Source organism: Hippopotamus amphibius, chromosome 2 (assembly GCF_030028045.1).
Source record: "Hippopotamus amphibius kiboko isolate mHipAmp2 chromosome 2, mHipAmp2.hap2, whole genome shotgun sequence".
Taxonomy (NCBI): Eukaryota; Metazoa; Chordata; class Mammalia; order Artiodactyla; family Hippopotamidae; genus Hippopotamus; species Hippopotamus amphibius.
The window spans coordinates 6476150-6495439 of record NC_080187.1 but is presented as its reverse complement, the minus strand read 5'-3'; the positions used below and the strand labels follow the sequence as shown (position 1 = coordinate 6495439).

At 44.2% G+C, this 19290-nt stretch overlaps 1 protein-coding gene across 6 annotated transcripts in view; it reads left to right on the top strand.

The window, feature by feature from the left end:
• The window catches only part of GPR107 (G protein-coupled receptor 107), a 68077-nt gene that overhangs the window by 16333 nt on the left and 32454 nt on the right, over positions 1–19290 (top strand). For all 6 annotated transcript variants that reach the window (XR_009051212.1, XM_057720452.1, XM_057720453.1 and 3 more), the window contains exons 2-12: positions 1045–1167; positions 1477–1527; positions 1776–1855; positions 2873–3012; positions 4617–4654; positions 6265–6321; positions 9745–9855; positions 10255–10388; positions 14588–14663; positions 16226–16299; positions 16742–16859. Coding sequence is in view for 5 of the 6 variants with exons in the window: in XM_057720452.1 (XP_057576435.1) it covers positions 1045–1167; positions 1477–1527; positions 1776–1855; positions 2873–3012; positions 4617–4654; positions 6265–6321; positions 9745–9855; positions 10255–10388; positions 14588–14663; positions 16226–16299; positions 16742–16859 (1002 nt within the window). In the remaining variant the exon portion in view is untranslated. The remainder of the gene's footprint in view (positions 1–1044; positions 1168–1476; positions 1528–1775; positions 1856–2872; positions 3013–4616; positions 4655–6264; positions 6322–9744; positions 9856–10254; positions 10389–14587; positions 14664–16225; positions 16300–16741; positions 16860–19290) is intronic.

The following is a 19290-nucleotide window of genomic DNA, read 5'->3' as shown; positions in this document are numbered from 1 at the left end:
GCCGACGATCTGATCCTCCGCCTCTTGTCATAGATATTTGGTATTTGCGATTAGACTGCCTCTGAAGTCCAGGAGATCCAAGTCTAGCAGTAAAAAACGACCCCTCACCCAAAGAAACAACCTGCTGGGAGAGTCAGCAGAGATGACCAGGAGCAGAATTAGGGGTCTCAGAGCTCCTCAGTGTGTTGTAAGATAGCTGTGTTTAAAATGAGAGGAACAACAGAAGAAATTTTAAAATATGAGCAAGAAATAAACACTAGCAAAAATGACTATGCAGATTTGAGGAAGAACCAAATCCAAGTTTTGGAGAAGTACTTAGCATAGTGTCTTGCATTTAGGATCTACTTAATAACTGAACATTTGGGCAAATAGTTCTCAGTATAAAACTCATGACTACACAATATGAAGTGTCTTTGTGTAACCTCAACTTTAGAAGTAAGTATTCATTAATGCCATTGTTCTGTTAGCCCTAAAATTTGTTGACTGAGTTGAGATTAAAATCACAATTTTGAGATCGTTTCAGGTTATGTTCAGGTGTCTCTGTTGTCCTGCAGTGCGAAGAGCTGGGTACACTAACCTCCTCAGAAGGTTTATATGAGTGTATTCTTGGAACAGCTGTGGCCACTTCTCCCTCCCCCCTCGCCCCTTCTCCCCCGCCTCCATGTTTTGAGTGCCTACTGGATGCCAGGCCTTGTACTCAAAGGAAGGATGGGAGGATGACTAAACCATTGTTCCTCCTTCCCTGGACCTCACATTCCAGCAGGCCATCGAGTCTGCCCTCGGGACCCTTACAAATACACTGGAATGAATCAAATCTATTGTGCGCTTCCTTCTGCTAAATTGTTGCTGTCTTATGAATTTCTGATGATTCTTCTTCAGCTTTTGGAGCAAGATAAGGTCCCACAGCTGTCTGTGTTACTGAATACATGGAAACATTGGTTAGCTAGCAGGGAACTAGATACCATAGTTTCCCGAGCAAATGAATAGGTTAACTGATCGAGTTAACGTCTCCATATTACTAATTCACACTGCAAATCTTTTTAGGATGATGTGAGGCACAAGGTTCATCTGAACACCTTTGGATTCTTCAAGAATGGGTACATGATGGTGAATGTCAGTAGCCTTTCAGTGAATGAGCCTGAAGGAGCCACAGACAAGGACGCAACTGTAAGTGCCTTTCCAGGAGGTGTTTTCTGTTGCTTAGGTGAGAGCTTCACCCCATACTTAAATATGAAGTATCAGAATATAGAGGAAATTAAACTTGTGAGCAGGTATCAGATAGTTTTATTTTTAACAGTTAAGTTCTGATTCTTGAATAATTTTAGTAAGAACTGATCCTTCTTACAAAATAAGTGCTAAGAAAACCGAGAGAGGGCCAGGCCAAAAGAATCCCCTTTTCCGCTCTTGGAGTAAGAAAGGTGTGGGCGCCGGGGCATCGTGTGGTTATTTACCTCTGCTGTTTTTACCTTCTCTCAGATTGGATTCAGCCTGGACCGCACAAAGAATGATGGGTTTTCTTCGTATCTGGTGAGCATCAGATGCATGACCTGAGCACTCCCTTCACTTGAACCCAAGACACTGGGTGGAAGCACCCTGCTCCCATCAGTGCTGTTTTCTTGTGGCAGCCGCTTTGACTTCCAAGCATCTCTGAGCACCCACAGTTGCGTTATTTGAATGGAGTCTGGGCCACTTATTTGCTTTGTTCCTGAAAACTTTTTGTTCTTACTCTAGTGTGAATGAATAAGGTGATGTGTGATTGGATCTTCCTTTCTCAGGATGAAGATGTGAATTACTGTATTTTAAGGAAACAGTCTGCCTCTGTCACCCTTCTAATCCTAGACATCTCCAGAAGTGAGTAAGTAATTCTAATAATCCTTCAGTTCAATTCTGGAATGAAGTCAGGGGGAATTTGGTAGTTAAGCTAAAAAATTTATTGTCTGCCACATGCCAGATATTTTGCTTAGTGCTGGAGATTAAAAAACAAGGTAAGGAAGATAGAGGTCCAGTCCTGGAGGAGCTTTTAGATGAATGAGGACAATACAAGCTATCACAGCAAACTAGGGAAGTAGTAGGGGACAGAGGCTGAGGATTGTGGAAGAGAAGGGAAGGCTCCAGTGAAGTGCTGCCGCAAGCGGCCTTCTCGTGAATAGACTTTATAGATGAATAAAAGAGGGAAGAGCATTTAGCACAGGGAACGTGCTATACAGAGGCAGAGCGGCTTGAAATAGCGTGGTGTGTTCAGTAAAGTGAGTGCATTGTTCGCATCCAGCTAAGGGGAAGAAAGGAAGGCTCCTCCAGGTTCAGTGCTAGATGTGCTCCCCTTGGAGCCTGTGATGGTGCCAGCTGAGGTTGGGTGGAAACTCGCTAGCCCCTCCTCGGATGGGGCAGGGCAAACAAAACTGGGGTCTGGTGAGCAGGGATAGGGAGGAAATGCATGTGAGGTGGGCACCTGCTAGTGCTCGCTGCCCCCACTGCTCCCCAAGGCTTCACCTTCACATCTGATTTTATTATTATTTTTTTGCCTCCTGTGCCTTTTCCCTTGTGCACCAGTTTGTTGACCACATTGCACATACTGAGAGGGGGAACGTCCCTTAAAATTGTATGGTTGCTGTGAACTTCAGCTTTAGACTGAGACTGCCTGGGTCCTCACCCAGCTGCTGACTCGCGTACTGCTCTTGTGCAGGTTCTTTAACCTTTCTGAGCTTCTGTTGCAGCATCTGTAAAATGCAGGTAATAGAAATGACATCATAGGACATCATGGGACTGCATGAGGTGATGGATTTGGAGCTGGAAACAGTGCCTGACTTACAGCACTTAAGGGCCAAAAGCGTTGCTCTGAACTCTTTTTTTCTTCTGTGTTGTTTGAATATAGACTGAAAATAAGATCTCCACCAGAAGCTGGTACCCAGTTACCTAAGATCATCTTCAACAAGGATGAGAAAGTCCTTGGTCAGAGCCAGGAGCCGGGCGTTAACGCTGTTTCAGCAGGCAGCCAGACTCAGAAAAAACAAGGTAAACTGTAAGGTAGAAACTAGCATTTTCTAGAAACTACCCGACTTTGTAGATTCTTTTTTGTTCCTAAGTAAAAATAAACATGATCTTAGCATTATTTTATTTTTGAGGTGATATAAAATATATAACAAAGAAAAATGTGGCAAAGATGGGAAAAGAATAGTCATTTCTCCTTACCTACTGTGTTACAATTTTAGCAGTTTGTTTCCTTCTAAACTTGTTTCCTAATTCTAGAACATTTGTTTTTTTTTTAATTAATTAATTAATTTGGCTGTACCAGGTCTTAGTTGTGGCACGTGGGATCTAGTTCCCTGACCAGGAATCGAACCTGGGCCCCCTGCATTGGGAGCTCACAGTCTTAGCCACTGGACCTCCAGGGAAGTCCCTAGAACATTTGATTTTTAAAAATTTTAGTAATGTTTATAATTTTATAAGCATCCCTGTTCACTCAACTTTAAGTTATTTCATACTTAACAGATATCCCATTAAATAAGCCTTTCCCCTTAAAGGGATATATTTCCACTTTGGTGCTATTATAAAACATTGCTGCATCAGACGTCGTTATTTGTAGATCTTTTCTTCATATGTAGAACTTTCTTTAGGATGGATTCCCAGAATTGGAATTTCTGGTTCAAAGAATATGAGTACTTTTGAGAATATTGATACATATTTTCATTCCTTTCCATGTGAGTTGTGTGAATTTATACTCATAAATTGAGTTGCTCTTTTCCTTCATACGTTGATTAACCAATTTATACTTATCATCTCTTTCGTTAACCATTAGGTTTAATAATTTATATGAGTGCTTTAAAGATAACTTACTATTTATTGTATTATTTATATGTTTTTTTCTCAGTTTGTCAAAATCCTAACCCAGGTTAGAAGACATGCAGAAATGTTACATTTGCGTGATGGTGTAGTTTCATGTATCAGTATGTGCACCATCTCCTCCTTGTCCAGGTTCCTCAGGCTCACAGAACCGTTCCCTGGGCAGAAAATCTTCTTTTCCTTCTTTTTATTTGGAAACCGTCTTCCTTCCTGTAAGGAGTTTGAGATGCTGCTTCCTCACAAAGAGGATCTTAAGTAAAAATAAGACACAGATGCCCTCTCTGTTCATTGGAAGAAGTCATTAGCAATCTCTACACTCCTTGCTGTGGAAGAAAATAGTATGCTTTATGCTAATATTACTTCCTATTTTTCCATGTATATAAATAAATCTCATAAATTATATATATGTGTGTTTTAAACAGTGATCTGTTTTCAAACATAATTACTTAGAAAATAAGGAAAGTTATTCCATGTGGCATCTCTGACAGTAATGTGCAATAGGTTATTGAGAGATGGTTTCCCTCATTGGTTCTGAGTATTATCAGGTATTAGATTGCATTTATGATAGAACAAGTTGCCATTTGTGGCTTCTTCAGCTCAAGGATGTTTGAGGTTCTGAGGAGTTGGCAGTTCACAAAATGGCACGTGGCCTAACCATTTTGATTGATTGTTTGAATTATTTGATATTAGATGAGCTAAAGTCTCATAAAATGATGCTGTAATATATGTATGAGCTCAATCACGCGATAATATCTTGTAAATGGTTTTGCTTCTAGACAGTGGAAAGTCTAAAAGAAGTACAGTGGATTCAAAGGTAAGAAATAACCCTGACGTGTGCTCTCAGCTTTCCTGGGTGTGTGTGTGTGTGTGTGTGTGTGTGTGTGTGTGTGTGTAGGAGTGTATTTATATACATATATACATGCAGGGTGCACACATACATCTGCGTGCCTAATCTACAGGGCTTGCCTTCTGTTTGGGGAGATAACATAGATACCCTGAAACAATTTCAAAGTAAGATCGAGTGCTAAGTGGTACAGCACTTACGTGACAGAGGCTTAGATAGGGAGGGGAGAGGGAAGTGGGCTATCTGGAGAGCCCTCTGGAGGGAGGCATCACCAGGGCTTGAAGTTTGGTAGATTGTTTGGGGAAGAAGAGAGGGAAAGGGGCTGAAGACCATCCTGAGCAAAGACCAGAAGTGGAGATGAGCATGACAGGTGCTGGGCACTGGCCTGTGGGAAGTAAAAGGAACCTATTTGGGAGCAGAGAGAGGGATCTTAGATAATGGAGGGCTGGAAAATTGAAGATATTGATGCACAGAAAATAGGAAGTCATCCTGATGTGTTCTTGTTGAGGATGGAATGTGATGCAGAAGGTGTAAAGGGAAGGCCATTCTTCTGAAGGAATGTGCAGGGTAGCCTTGGAGAGGGAGACAGTGAAATTAGAGGGACCGGGAGGAATGCTGTTGTGATAACACAGGTTTAGGGTGATGAGGACCTGAACGAGAGCAGAGCTTTGGAATGTAAATAAAGGATCAGTCTGGGAGGGCTTTGGGGGGATGGGGGGGGGGAGAGTAGGAGAAGAGGTAGATTTTTTTCCCCCAGAGGGGTAGGAAGTAAAAATAGCAGAAGGAAGAATGGGAATGCTTTGGTTTGGGATATCTTGATTTTTTCAGTGATGGGGCATCTGAATGGTAGTATTTTATTTTGTTTTATTTTAATAGCTTTATTGAAGTATAATTGGTATACAGTAAACAGCATATATTTAAAGTGACCATTTGATAAGTTCTGACTTGTGTGTGCGCCTGTGAAGTCCCCACCTCCAGAGTGAATGTGCTCATCATCCCAAAGGTTTCTCCTGCCCCTTTGTCACCCTCCTGTCCCTGAGTGACCACTGAGCTGTCACTCTGGATTAGTTTTATAGAAGCTACTATAAATGAATTACACAGCACCTGCTGTTTTTTGTCTCCTTTAGCATAATTATTTTAGGTTCACCCATGCTGTATCACCATGTATCAGTAATTGCTTCTTTTTGTTACTTAGCTTTAGTCCATTGTACTAAACGATCAATATATTGATCATTTGAAGTTGGGAATGGAGCCCAGGTGCTGTGTCAGGGTGTGACCAGGGTTGGCGTCGTTGTCTAGCTGAAGCTCTAAGACTAGAGAGGTGCCCAGCAGGGAATGGGGGGGTTACTGGAGAGAAAGAAGAGGTAGATGAGAAAAGGAAACGGGTAAAGCGTTAGCATTCTCTGTGAAAGGGGATTTCATACATCTTGAAAAGATGGTGGATTTCTTTTTCAGCAAGCTTTTGAAGACCAGCAAATTTAGGGTTTAAGAACATGTTTTGGAGTTTTAAAATTTTTATTTTTTTAGCATACTTTTTCCTCCAGTCTCATCCTAAAATAGGTTGTTAATGTCTTTTTTAGGCAACAGGAGAGAAATCGTTTTCTGTTCGTAATAATGATGGGGCAGTTTCATTTCAGGTATGTATTCTTTTTGAGTCAAGCTTCGTAGAATTTCTCTCTACCATATAAAAGCGTGAATTTTTAAAGAAATTTCGAATTTAGGAATAATAGTTTAGGTATGCTCTGTCTCAGTCACTCGAATATAATAGCTCTCTCCGTAACAAACTTGTAAGGTGGGTGTTGTTACCCACCACTTACCAAATCAGAAATCTCAGAGAGAGAATATGTCCAATGTGAGTGACAAGGCTGAGATTCCAATCCAGATCTCCCCACAACTCTGCCTCTCCAATCGCACGCTGCCTCCCATTCACAGTGTGTCGAAACACAGAATTCTGTACCTGAAAGGACCATTGTGATCTTTGGGGTGATGTTGTCATTTCAGAGATGAGTTCACTGACACTTAGAGGCCTGAGTGACACACTCAGCTGCCCCCATTGTTAACTGCACAGGAGTGTTTGTGGCAGTGTCACAGCCTATGTGCGGGGCTGGGGTGGGACATTGGACTGGATCTCGGAGCCCGCATGCTAGCTGGTGACCTTGGACAGCTCAGCTTCTGGCTCTTTCCTCATCTAAAAATGGAAATGATGGTGCCATCTCACAGGGTTGTTAGGTGTATTGTTTTTCAAAAATAAAAGTGCTTTGTAAAGCATGATACAAATAATCTTTTGTCATTAATTGGTAAGAATCACTGCCTCTTTCCTAACCAGTTTTCATTAATTGAGGTATAATTTGCTTAGAGGGAAATGCTCAGGTCTTAAGTGTCTGCAAGCCCACGTGGTCTGTCTGCTGTCAACTTGCTGACCTCAGCTCCTGTTTCCTCCCCACCCCCTGCTTATTACTCTGCCCCAGCCACACAGGCCACCTCGCCGCTCCTAGGAAAGATCAAGCCTTGGGCTCTGCTCTAGCTGTATCCACTGGAGGAGTGTTTCTCCCTCAGAATCTACGTTATTAATTTCTTCCTCCTTCAAGTCTTTTCTCAAATGTCACCTTTTCAACAAAGCTTCCTCCAATCGCCTGATTTTAAAAGCGGCCCCTCCTCCCCCGGCTCTGTTTTTTTCCTTAGTACTTCTTTCCAACATACAGTATACTTGTACTTACTTATTATATTTATTGTCTGTCTCTCCCTTTGGAAGGTCACCATAAGGGCAGGAATTTCTATCTGCTTTATTGCTGCTGTATATGAAATTCCTCATCTTGGGCCTGGCCCCTAATAGGTTGCCCATCAATCAATATGGAGATGAATGAGTGAGTCAGACATCATGCTAAGTACTTATACATTATCATTGTCTCAGTTCATCCTCCCAACAATCTATGAAGTAGGTACTGTTATTATTCTCCTGTTACAAATGAGGAAACTGAAGCTCAGAGAGATTAGGTAACTTGCCCAAGGGGAGGGTTCAAGCCCAGGTTTGTCTCACCCCAAGGCCCATGTGTTTAACCACTTTGCTTTACTACCTTAAGAAAATACAAAAGGTACTTCTCTCTCTTCTTTTCCTCACCTTAAAATGTTTCTTAATAAAATAAGTATTTTGAATTTTTTTTTTTAAGTCACAAAAGGAAAGCATTTATAGGATACACATGTGTCTGTTACTAGTGCTTTGTGTTGGGGTGAGTACTGAGGGGCAAGCAGCATTTGTGGTGATTCAGAATATTGCTTCAAACAGCCAGTTCATGGGGCTCTTGGGATGCATAAAACAGCAGCACACGAAACGGACAGCCTGCTTTTTCTCTGGCTTCCCCTCTGCTGGTGAAGAAGTCAGTAGATGGCTCCTTCCTGTTCTGCTACCCAGTATTCTCCCAGTTTTGGACAATGCAGCCATTCTGCTCCATCCATAGAATAGGTCTGAGTTTATCTACCTAAAGCTGGGAAGGGACTGTCAGGGCTTATCCCAACCCTAAAATTTTCATTTTTGTTTTATTTTGTTCTGTTTTTTTTTTTTTCCTTCAAGTGTCAGGTGTCTACTCTGATCCACCATGATGGTTCAGTTGAATTCTTTTTTTAATATTTTTTAAAAACTCTGTATGAGTATTATTTTTTAATTAATTTTTTTTTTTTGACCTTGTTGGGTCTTCGTTGCTGTGTGAGGGTTTTCTCTACTTGTGACGAGCGGGGGCTACTCATAGTTGTGGTGCACGGGTTTCTCATTGCTGTGGCTTCTCTTGTTGTGGAGCACGGGCTCTAGGTGCACGGCCTTCAGTAGTTGTGGCTCTTCAGGCTCTAGAGCTCAGGCTCAGTAGATGTGGTGCACGGGCTTAGTAGCTCTGTGACATGTGGGATCTTCCCAGACCAGGGATCAAACGCATGTCCCCTGCAGTGGCAGGCGGATTCTTAACCACTGCACCACCAGGGAAGTCCAAGTCTTACTTTTGTAATTAAAAGTTACGTGTTTAGAAAAGTTTTCTTTTTCTGGCTACTTTGGGTGGACAAAAATACATGCTCTCACTTAACAGTGATGAGTTTGGGACATGGTTTAACAGACTAATGATTTCAGCTTGAATATTCTTGGTCTTTTATTTTCCCCATTCTTTTAAACTTTGAGGTATAGTACCTGTAGAAGAGTGTATGGTACTTATGTTGAGTACAAGTAATTATAAATAATCCCCTTTGTAACCATCACTTGGGACAAGAACTAGAACAGTGCTAACACCCCAAAACCCCTTGTGGCCCTCCTATTCTCCTCAACTCTAGAGTAACCTCTATCATGAAAGATGTTTTCATAACCATTTCCTCACTTTTCTTCATAGTTTACCACCTATATATGTAGCCCTAAACAATATATTTTAGGCTTATAGTAAAATGTTCTCTGGAATTGATCAAGGTGTCGCATTCTGTGATCCTTTTATATATATACATTTTGAAATTTACATTAAACTTCATTTGAATACATGAAATGTTGAAAAACAAAGAAAAATGTCTAAATGTAGAAAATGTAGCATCTGTTACTGCTGTCTAAAATCATATGGGTAAATTTTGGTAAGGGTATACTGGTCCTTTACCTTTTCAAATATCAGATGAACCTCTTTTCTTTTTCAGAAGTATTTTTTACCTAAAGAGCAAAACAACATGTTGGCTTGAAAACTAGATAACTGTATCTTGGGTTAGCTCTGCAGACTTCTGCAAAAACCCATCACTGATGAATAGATAGGTGATAAAGCAAGTGTAGTAAACTGTTAATTGTAGAATCTAGGTAGTGTGTACATAGGTATTCACTGTATGATTCTGTCAACTTTTCTGTTAGCTCGAAAATTGTTATGACAAAATATTAGGAGGGTATCATAGAATAGGAAAACATCTATTTAAATTCTGCTCTGGGAGTGTTTGATTAATTTAAGTAAGCAGTCTGTTTTCTTCTGTTCATAGTATTCACAGTTGATTTCTAAGATTTAGAAATTTAGCTGAGGATTTGGGTACCCTTAAATTTTTTTCTTCTTCACTTTCAGTTTTTCTTTAACATCAGCACTGATGACCAGGAAGGCCTCTACAGTCTTTATTTTCATAAATGCCCTGGAAGTGAAAGACGGTCTAATGACAAGTTTTCATTCAGCCTCAATGTGAGTACCATATAGAAACTGTTGCACGTGGGTGTTGTCAGCTGTGTAAAATGCGAGACAGTTATTTCTTTATGAGAGTAGCTTTAAGAACACTTAAGCAGAGTGAGAGAAACATGTGGCCAAAATAATATTTCTGCCAGTGGGCAGGATACTTCAGCAAAGGGTTCATAAATAAGAAAATACAAAGCAATTTAGGATGTGTTTCCACTTTGGCCTGTGCACTAAGAATGTGGTTGTTGCGTCTGTAAGTCCGCTATAACTCAGTTTCAGGAAAGAATGTGGCTGTTATCTGCTGGTGTTCACTTTCTTGAGTGTCCATGAAACAGCTAGGATTCCAGATTGCTGAGTATGGGATGATGTATTTCTGAAAAATAAAAATTAATGTCTTGTTGGTTTCAGATCGAGATCACAGAGAAGAATCCAGACAGCTACCTCTCAGCAGGAGAAATCCCTCTCCCTAAATTATACATTTCTATGGCCTTTTTCTTTTTTCTCTCTGGGACCATCTGGATTCACATCCTACGAAAACGACGGTAAATTATCACCTCCTTGAGCCCTTCATCCAAAAGTGTTTGGGGATTTGTATAATTTCACCTTTTGCTATCTTCTGAACCTGGAGGACTTGGCACTAGCGATCTTGTTCTCTTCAAAGGGCATCTTCCCTGAAACAAAGGGAGACTGTGCAGGAGCCTTGCAGTGTGGGAGGCCTTTGCATGTCTTGGTGTGAGTTCACTTCCCATTGCTTTGTTTAAAAAGCAAACCCAAATATTTCAGTAATATACACGCAAAATAAAACATTTAAGCAAAGTGTTTCCATAGCGAAGACACCAAAGTCCAGGACTTGGAGTGAACACATTGGTCCTGCTCAGAGGCTGTTTGTTCTCAAGAGGAGATGAGTGACAATAGCCTAGTGCTTGGTGGGGGCATGGAGGTGCTGCCGAGCACTGAAGGCCCCAGCCCAGAGCCTAGCCAGGGTAGACACTGACCTCCAGAGGCTCGTCACAGAGAAAACCTCTTCAGAGCCCACCTGCCTGACTCTTGGCCCTTCTTCTGAAATCCCTGAGGCTTTAACTTCCTGTTCATGGTACTTGAGGGGAGCAGCAGCGTGTGTGTGGAGCTAGTCTTTAAGTCTGTGTCCCTCCCCCAAAATGGAAAACAAAATACTAATTTTCAGTTAAAGAATAGTGTGAAGTGTTTGTTATAGACTAAGGTCCATAAGCTGTGTAAATGATGGTATGTGAATATGGTATTACAATATGGATTTAAATTCAGGTAGTAATTAAGCACCCCCAATACCAGCTACCTCTTTCTCTGGAGAGTGGGGCAGATTGAGACCTCTTTAACCTCAGGCGGCCCGATTGCCTTCTAGTGGACATGCTCAGCTCAGGGGCTGGGCTCTGCTGGATCCGGTTGCTGACTCCTGTTTGTTGTAAATCTTTTACATCCGCTGTGTGGAATCGAGTCTTGTTTACTTGTGAAGGACCCTACATAATCGTGTTTGGACTAGAGATCAGGCAGCCATTAATAAGAAAAAAAGAATCCTACAAATTCATGCCATAAAAGGTGGTTTGGGACAGGGGGGAGGTTTGGTTTGTTTTTTTGAAGAAAGTTTTGCTTTTGCCTTTATTAGAAAAGTAAGAACTAGGAGTCAGAGACCTGATTTCAAGTGTAAACACTGTTACTGCCTGTGTCCTTGCTTCACTCTGTCTCCTTTTCCTTGGCTACAAAACTGAGACAGTCATAATTGCCCTGCCTTCCTCTCAGAGTCTTAGATCCATGAGTTTCTTATGTGATTCCCCCTGAAATGATGTGTACGAGAGGGTTTTGCAAATCAGGGTGCTGTGCAAAGATGAGGGACATGCAAAATAGTTTAGGCAGATGTTCAGTGGTATTTTAATTTCTCTTTGTTTAGCGATGCAACAGGCATTGTCAGTGGTTCACTTATATAAAATCCTGACAACATTTTAAAATCTCTGATTAAACGAGGCTGACCTACTTTGTACAACATATCTTAAACTTCTTGTTGAAGTATAGCGTATATACAGAAGTGTATCATTTCAGCGCTCTGACCCACCCCCGTGTTTTTCCAGGAGGCTAACAGCCAGCCGTGTGAGGTTGGAAATTCGAGTAACATCATGGATGTGACTCCAGGGCTGCCGGCGCATTTCAGAGACGTGCAGCCCCGTAGAGCTGGAGGGAACGGAGAGGTTTTTGCCTCATTTTATTGAGGCCTTGGTGGGGGAGGTGAGAGATATGGCTAGCATCCCCTGACAGAGCTGTCCCTGGCACCCGGAGTGGCTTGCTGTGCCTTTGTGGCCTCTCACTTCTGTGAGTTCTGTCGTGGGCCCCAGAGCACGGGAAGTGGGAAGGGAACACTGGCAGCTGATTGTTTTGGTACCTGCTCTTTGCCCAGCCAGGCACTGGATGTTGTGGCTCCTTGAGGTCCGTGTTGGTCCATTTTCAGCAGAGGTTGCTGAGGCCCAGAGAGGTGAAGGCCGTCAGGGGAGAACCCGGATGTGAGGCTGGTTGGTGTGGCTGCAGAGCCCGAGTTCTTTCCTTTGTTCACATCACGGCCCCAGCCACTGGTGCTGTAACTTGGACTGCACGTCGAGGTGGCCAGGGCGTGTGGGTGAGCACAGCCCTTGACGGTTTTGCACCCTGGTTAAGTCTGGTTGCTATTCAGGAGGGACAGACTACTCTGGCCTTGACTTCCCTTTCAGCCTTCAAGTAGGTAGGCACTGGAGCAGGAAATACCAGGGAGGAAACCAGCCCGGAAACTGGGTGTGTGTCAGCTCACGACACACCCTCCTTATCGTTCTGTGTCAGGCCCTCTCCTGTTTTATTTCCTGTCTCCTCTCCCGTTCCTTCCCCTCCGTGACCAGCCACTCAGCTGCATTTAGTATGTGTTTTTGGATATTTGTGTATTCTCATAAACAAATAATGTTTATTGGTATTGCATGTATTTTTGATTTATATAAACTGTCCTATCTGTAGGTATTGTTTCTGTACATTTTTCACTCAGTAGTGTCCTCTTTCAGCTCTAGTCACAGGGCTGCGTGCACATCCAGCTCCTTGCTGTTCAGCCCCTCCGTGTCATCCAATGTGCGTCCCCATCTCACTCACCACCCCCTTAATGGTGGACCCCTAGGTTGTCTTCATTTTCCTGCTCCCCCAAACTGTCATGACCCGCCCTCCTTCCTGTCCCCTGGTGGCTCCGTGCAGTCTCTGAGGTACATTCTCGGAAGGAGGTGCTCTGGGTGTGGGGTGAGCTCTCCTTTAATTCCGCTAAGCGCCACAAGGTTGCCCGCCAGGATGCGTGCCTGTGCCGGCTTCGACTCCCAGCGCACGGGCACCAGCACTGACACCGTAGTGTCTGCTGTGTAGTGTGGTGCACACAAGTGCGTTTTCCTCTGCGTTTGTGTGACTGTCAGTGATGTGAATTATCTTTGCAGAGACATATTAACCTTCTGGGTTGTCCCTCCGTGACTGCCTGTATTTGCATATTTTTCTGTTGGGTTTTCTGTCTTTTTCTCATTGCTTTGCATGAGGTCCTTGCACATTTGAATCTCAGTCCCTCGTATGTCTTAGACGTTGCAAATTTCTTCTCCCAGTTGAATTGTTGAGTAAAAATCTTTCATATTAATGGAGTCAAAGCTATGTATTTTTAGTCTTTCGGGCAGCGCCCCTTGGATCTTAAGAGGCCCATTCCTACTCCAAGATCACAAAATGTGTATTTTATGTTTAGCAGCAGAATCCACCTGCTGTGAGTAAGTGTGAAGTCAATGTGAAACAGAGATCCAGCTTTCCTTATTTCTTATATAGGTTTGAGCTACATCCCAGTTATTCAGCAGCCTGTTCTTTTCCCACTGACTGGGTGTCACCTTAAATAACAAGCTTCCATACACACCTGAATCTGCTTTGAAGCTTCCTAGTCTGTTCTCCTGGTTTACTTGTCTGATGCTGCGCCCGTTCCCCATTTTTTCCTTCTGTGGCTTTGCACAATGTTTTGATGTCTGAGAGTGGGAGTTCCCACTGTAGCTCTTACTCAAGTCTTTGTTTGCTTTCTTTAATAGAGTTTAAAATTTTTCTCCATCATGGTTTTGTTTGTTTTATTAGGTTAATTCCTAGGGCAAGGCGGGAAAGGGTTAGAGGAATTGAATGCCTGGCAGCCTAAAGGTGGACTAGTGCCCATGGGGGGAGGTGAGGGGGAGTGAGTGCTTTGTGCCACAGGCCTGGTATGTTTGGCAGGTTCCAGCCGTGGGGGTAGAAAGAGGGGCACGACCCTGGCACTTTCTCTTTGACCATCCCTGCTGCCTGGCTCCAAACCCGCCTCTCATCTGGGCTACAGATTTCCCCTGCAGCTGTACGTAATCACCTCTGCCTTCTTGGGGATTTCATGCCATTTTCATAGATCTACCTGCCTCACTTTTGCCTCTGCGGGCTTTCCAAGGTGGTTTCTGGAGAGGAAGCTGGCAGCCTGTTTAGATTTCCATCTTACCAGGCCTTTGCACAGCTCAGCTCCATTCACAACATTGAGCTATGTATAGAGATGACCTGGGGCTCCGTTCCAGGCTTTTTCTGCTGGCAGCAACCACTTTTTTAAAAAGCTTCATGTTTGTGGTTTGCTTAGCTTATATTTACTGCCTCCTTATAAATATATGGTGCCTGGAGCTTCGGCTGTCCTTTAGGGGTATGAGATATTCCTTTAATTCTTTTCTTTCTACTTTTATAGGAATGATGTATTTAAAATTCACTGGTTGATGGCCGCCCTTCCTTTCACGAAGTCTCTTTCCTTGGTGTTCCACGCAGTATGTATTAGTATTTTGGGATCATTTATGGAGTGATGTGCAATGCCTATACTATCAGGAAAAATAAGTTAGAAAGACAGGATACATCAAACAAAAGAGGAAAGAATACCTTTGTCATGAAGCCTTCTTTAGTCTGGGAGGGTCTGGTCATGGGGATAAATCATCACAGCCTCCCTAGTACTAGACTTAAGACATCTTCAGACATTACCTTCAGACTCAGAGTTTTCTCAGAACACTTGTTGGTGTTTATTTTTTGTTGTTGTTTATTTTTCCCCCAGTCATTTCTTGAGATTACAGTGCCACCTGCTGAATTATTTCCATGACTTCCTTTTTTTTCGCAAATATTCCCTCCTGTTCCCGTTTGATTTGAGAGAAAACTGTTCCTCTAAAGATTGAGGCATAGGAATTGAGCTTAAGCTTTGAACATTTAGTACTGATGCAGATAGCAGTGAGCCTGCCCGTGGGAGTAAGATCCCAACTTCCGCGATTTGTAGGCCTACGAGGTATCCATGGGCCACCTGTGAGGATGACAGTCTCCAGACATGCGCTCAAGATCCTACTGCTCTTAAAAATGTTGTCATAGAATAAGTAGTAGTGTAGCCAGTTACAATTTCAAGAAATGACAGTTATTTGGGTAATTTCCCATTTGGATCTAAGGTGAAAGATTCTTTCTGGAACCACGTAGATAACGAACGATAAGATTCTTGAGTCACTTTGGTATCTAGACAGCCACATGTGGGAGAATGAAAGATGTGTAAAGAAACTGATGGCAGCTTTGGGAGTCCTGCCGGGAGGCTTTCAGGGCACTACTGAAACTGGCCACTTCAATTAAAATGCACTGGTGGTTTCAGGCAGCTCTAAATTTACAGATTTTTTTTTCAAAGAAAATATAGTTGAAGCTGTGTGATTCCACATAGATTTTTTACTGACTGATTTATTAAGTAAGCAGCAGGGCTGTGAACAGTAAAGCTCTTGACTGGGACATTGAAAAGACTCATGGCATTTGGAGATTTTTGGGTGGGGTGGGGGTGGTTTTATGCATACTTATTTATTGGCTTGTGGGATCTCAGTTCCCCAACCAGGGATTGAACCTGGGCCACGGCAGTGAAAATCTGGAATCCTAACCGCCAGGGAACTCCCTTGGAGATTTCAAAGAAAAGAATAGGCAGCCATCTGTCAGTGAATCACCTCCCTCAAGAGAGGGACCCTGGGACTTCCCTGGCGGTCCAGTGGTTAAGACCCCAAGCTTCCGATGCGGGGGGAGATGTGGGTTCTATCCCTGGTCGGGGACTAAGATCCCACATGCCACGCAGTGAGATCAAAAAGGGGAAAAAAGAGAGAGCGAGAGAGACCTGGACTAGGTGTTAGTGACGTGGAGCCCTTGCATCAAGTTTCTTAAGCTCCCTGAAGCTCACAGTGCGCTCACATGCTTCCTTGTGCAACAGCTGGTGCACTGTTAGGGGTGGGAGTGCGGCCTCCCCCGTCACGAGGGCCTTTGGTGGCATTGCCTGTTCTGCTTTGTGTCACGCCAACCTTTCTGAAATGTGCTTGTTTGATTGCAGATCGACTACCACTACATCTCCTCCCAGGGCTTCCCGATTGAAGGGTGGGCCGTGGTCTATTACATCACTCACCTGTGAGTATGCAGGGTGACACGGGAAACACCCATCCGGTGAAGTGACATGTCAGACAAGTTGGGAGAGCTGTGGTAGGACGAGACCTGCTCCAGGTTGACCAGCCCCGCCCTCCCAGGGCAGCCTGGCCGAGTTCCTGCAGGCCAGAGGCGTGTGGCATACAGGTGGCTGTCCTGACTTGAGAATTTGGGGCTGCCAGCGTGCTCCTGGAGGGGGTGGTCCCCCACCCCCCACCCCCCTTAGCGACAGCCCGCTCAGACAGTGGGGGCATGGCTGCCTGTGTGTGCGCCTGAAAAGAACTGCTGCTCACTTACGGGCGTTCCCTGAGTTTGGCCACCTGTCTTTTGCAGGAAGTGCATGAAGCCGTAGACTGGGCTGTAGACGCTAACTCTCAGAGTGAGAGGCGAAAGAGACCCACTGGTGTCTGTCTTTTCCCTTCCGCAGCCTGAAAGGGGCGCTGCTCTTCATCACCATCGCGCTCATCGGCACCGGCTGGGCTTTCATCAAGCACATCCTTTCCGGCAAAGACAAGAAGATCTTCATGGTGGTCATCCCGCTCCAGGTGGGGCCCGGTCCCGCTCCGCCACCTCCTCTCTGGACCCTTAGCTGCGCTCAGCTCCCCGCCTGTCTGGGAGGAGGGAGTCGGTTCTCCCAGAAACCCCCGCCTCTGCCTTTGGGATTGAAGGCTGGGCCTCTCTTTCTGAATTCCAACAGACCTAGACCTCGGGTCACTGCACTGGGAGATGCTCCCCCACCCACCATCTGTAAACCAGCATCTGAATAGGGAGCTGCTGAGAAGTTAGGGAAACATACTGCCTTCTTTTCTGCATGCGTTTGCCATGTAACAAGATGGTCCTCTTAGCACAGAAGCTCCGGGACACAGCGACTTTATTAAATTCTGCGCGCCCCCGCCGGCCATGCCACACAGCTTGCAGGATCTTAGTTCCCCAACCAGGGATTGAACCTGGACCACGGCAGTGAAAGCGCCGAGCCCTAAGCACCGGACCGCCAGGGAATTCCCAACAAATTATTTTAAAGCTGTGAGTGACACCAGTGAGTTTCCACAAGGTAGAATATGAGACATTGGGGCAAACGTTTATTAAGTGCTTCATATGTTTGGGGCCTGGACGAGCCCAACTTTACAAGATTGTGAGCCCCTCAGGGAAGGAACCTTGTCTTGTGTATAACAGTCTTATTGGAGGTAGAACCTGGACGTAAGGGATGCATCATAAACAGAGAGATACTGGCAGGGAGGCACAACTCCTCAGCTCTGCCTGACCAGAGAGCATCTATTTGATAAAGTTGTTCTCGTCAGCCTATCATTTTGGAGCACAGCGTAAGTGTGGCAAGTGAGGGTGGGAAAGGGACAACTCTAGGCACCCAGGTCAGCCCGCTCGATTCTGATTGGTGGTTTGGCAATGTCTGTGGCAAAACCATCTTCACATTCAATAAGGGGCATACGTTAGTGCCAAGTGAATGGTACCGACTAGTTGCTGTAGATTTCCAACGAGGGAGTATTCACTGCAGTTGGAAGGGTCTGGAAGAACTTTATGGTGGACAAGGGCCTTGTCTAGATTTTAAGGAAGACAGAGGCATGACACAGCTGTGTGGTGAACAGGAGGTGCTGAGGCACTGGACGGGTCTGGGTTGTTCAGCTACCAGGGCCACTTCTCTGCCAGGCTGTGTTCTCCAGCCTGCCAGGGTCTCAGAGCTCGGAGGCAGGGGGCTGGGGTCCTCCTCCCCACTGCCGCCCTGCTCCATCTCCCCTTCTCTCTAGGAGCTACTGCCCTCCCCTCCAGTTTGACTTTTCTTCGTGCAGCCCAGACTGTGATGTAACGGGCACATCTTCCCAGCTTTCCCTCTTTTGTTCCCCAGAAGGAACAAAACACAAGGGTTACATGGCAGGTCACTCTGAGGAAACAAGGCCATTTAAAAAATACAAGGAAGTTATGAGTATTTAAACATAAGGACTAGTCTGGGAAGTCCTTGAACATCAGCCTTGAAAAGTTAAAACTGTTTCATTTTGGTCACGGGGAGCCACTGCACAGTTCTGAATAGGGAGTGAGTGATGTAAAAATGGAGTTTCAAGAACATTATTGGCACTTGATTCCACACCAGCACCTCTGGGAGCATTTTGTGTCTTGTGTCAAGAGTGTGAACCAAGGACAAAGTGGAATTAAGCATTTAAGCTGTTAGTTTTCCACTTTGTCTTCATAGACAGAGCCACGGATGCAGATGTTTAGGGTAGACTGGGCTGCAGGAGGAACCCAGAGGCTGGATGGTGGTGGGAGTCTGAAATTTCAAGCTTATTTTCACATTTGTATTAAGTGAAGTGTGGCTTCAGTGATGATTTAACTGATAAATCCTAGACGGAAAGAGAAACTGCCCTTCCCAAGTCAGCACGACAGGTTTCACATTTTTGTAGAAGTATGGAGAATTTCCTTTGAGCAGTGAAGCAGAGTATCTGGGACCATGGACTCCACATGGAGTGCAGAGATGGGATTCTAATCTCTGCTTTCATACCTAGTGATAATCTTCAAAAGAATGTCCAGTAAATTGTGTCTTCCTTATCCTCAGTAGTGTCACAGTTTTAAAAATATTACCCTCTCGGGACTTCCCTGGTGGTGCGGTGATTAAGACTCTGCGCTCCCAGTGCAGGGGACCCGGGTTTGATCCCTGGTTGGGAACTAGATCCCACATGCATGGCACAACTAAGAGTTCACATGGCACAACTAAGGAGCCTGCCTGCCGCAACTAAGACCTGGTGCAACCAAATAAATATTTTTTTTTAAAAATTGCCCTCTCTGTTTACCAGCTGAGAGACTTTTTTCTTTTCTTTTTTTTTAATATTTAATTTTTTCTTTTTCTTTTTTTTCTTTTTGGTTGCATTGGGTCTTCATTGCTGTGCACAGGCTTTCTCTAGTTGTAGTGAGCAGGGGCTACTCTTAGCTGTGGTGCACAGGGTTTCAGTGCAGTGACTTCTCTTGCTGCGG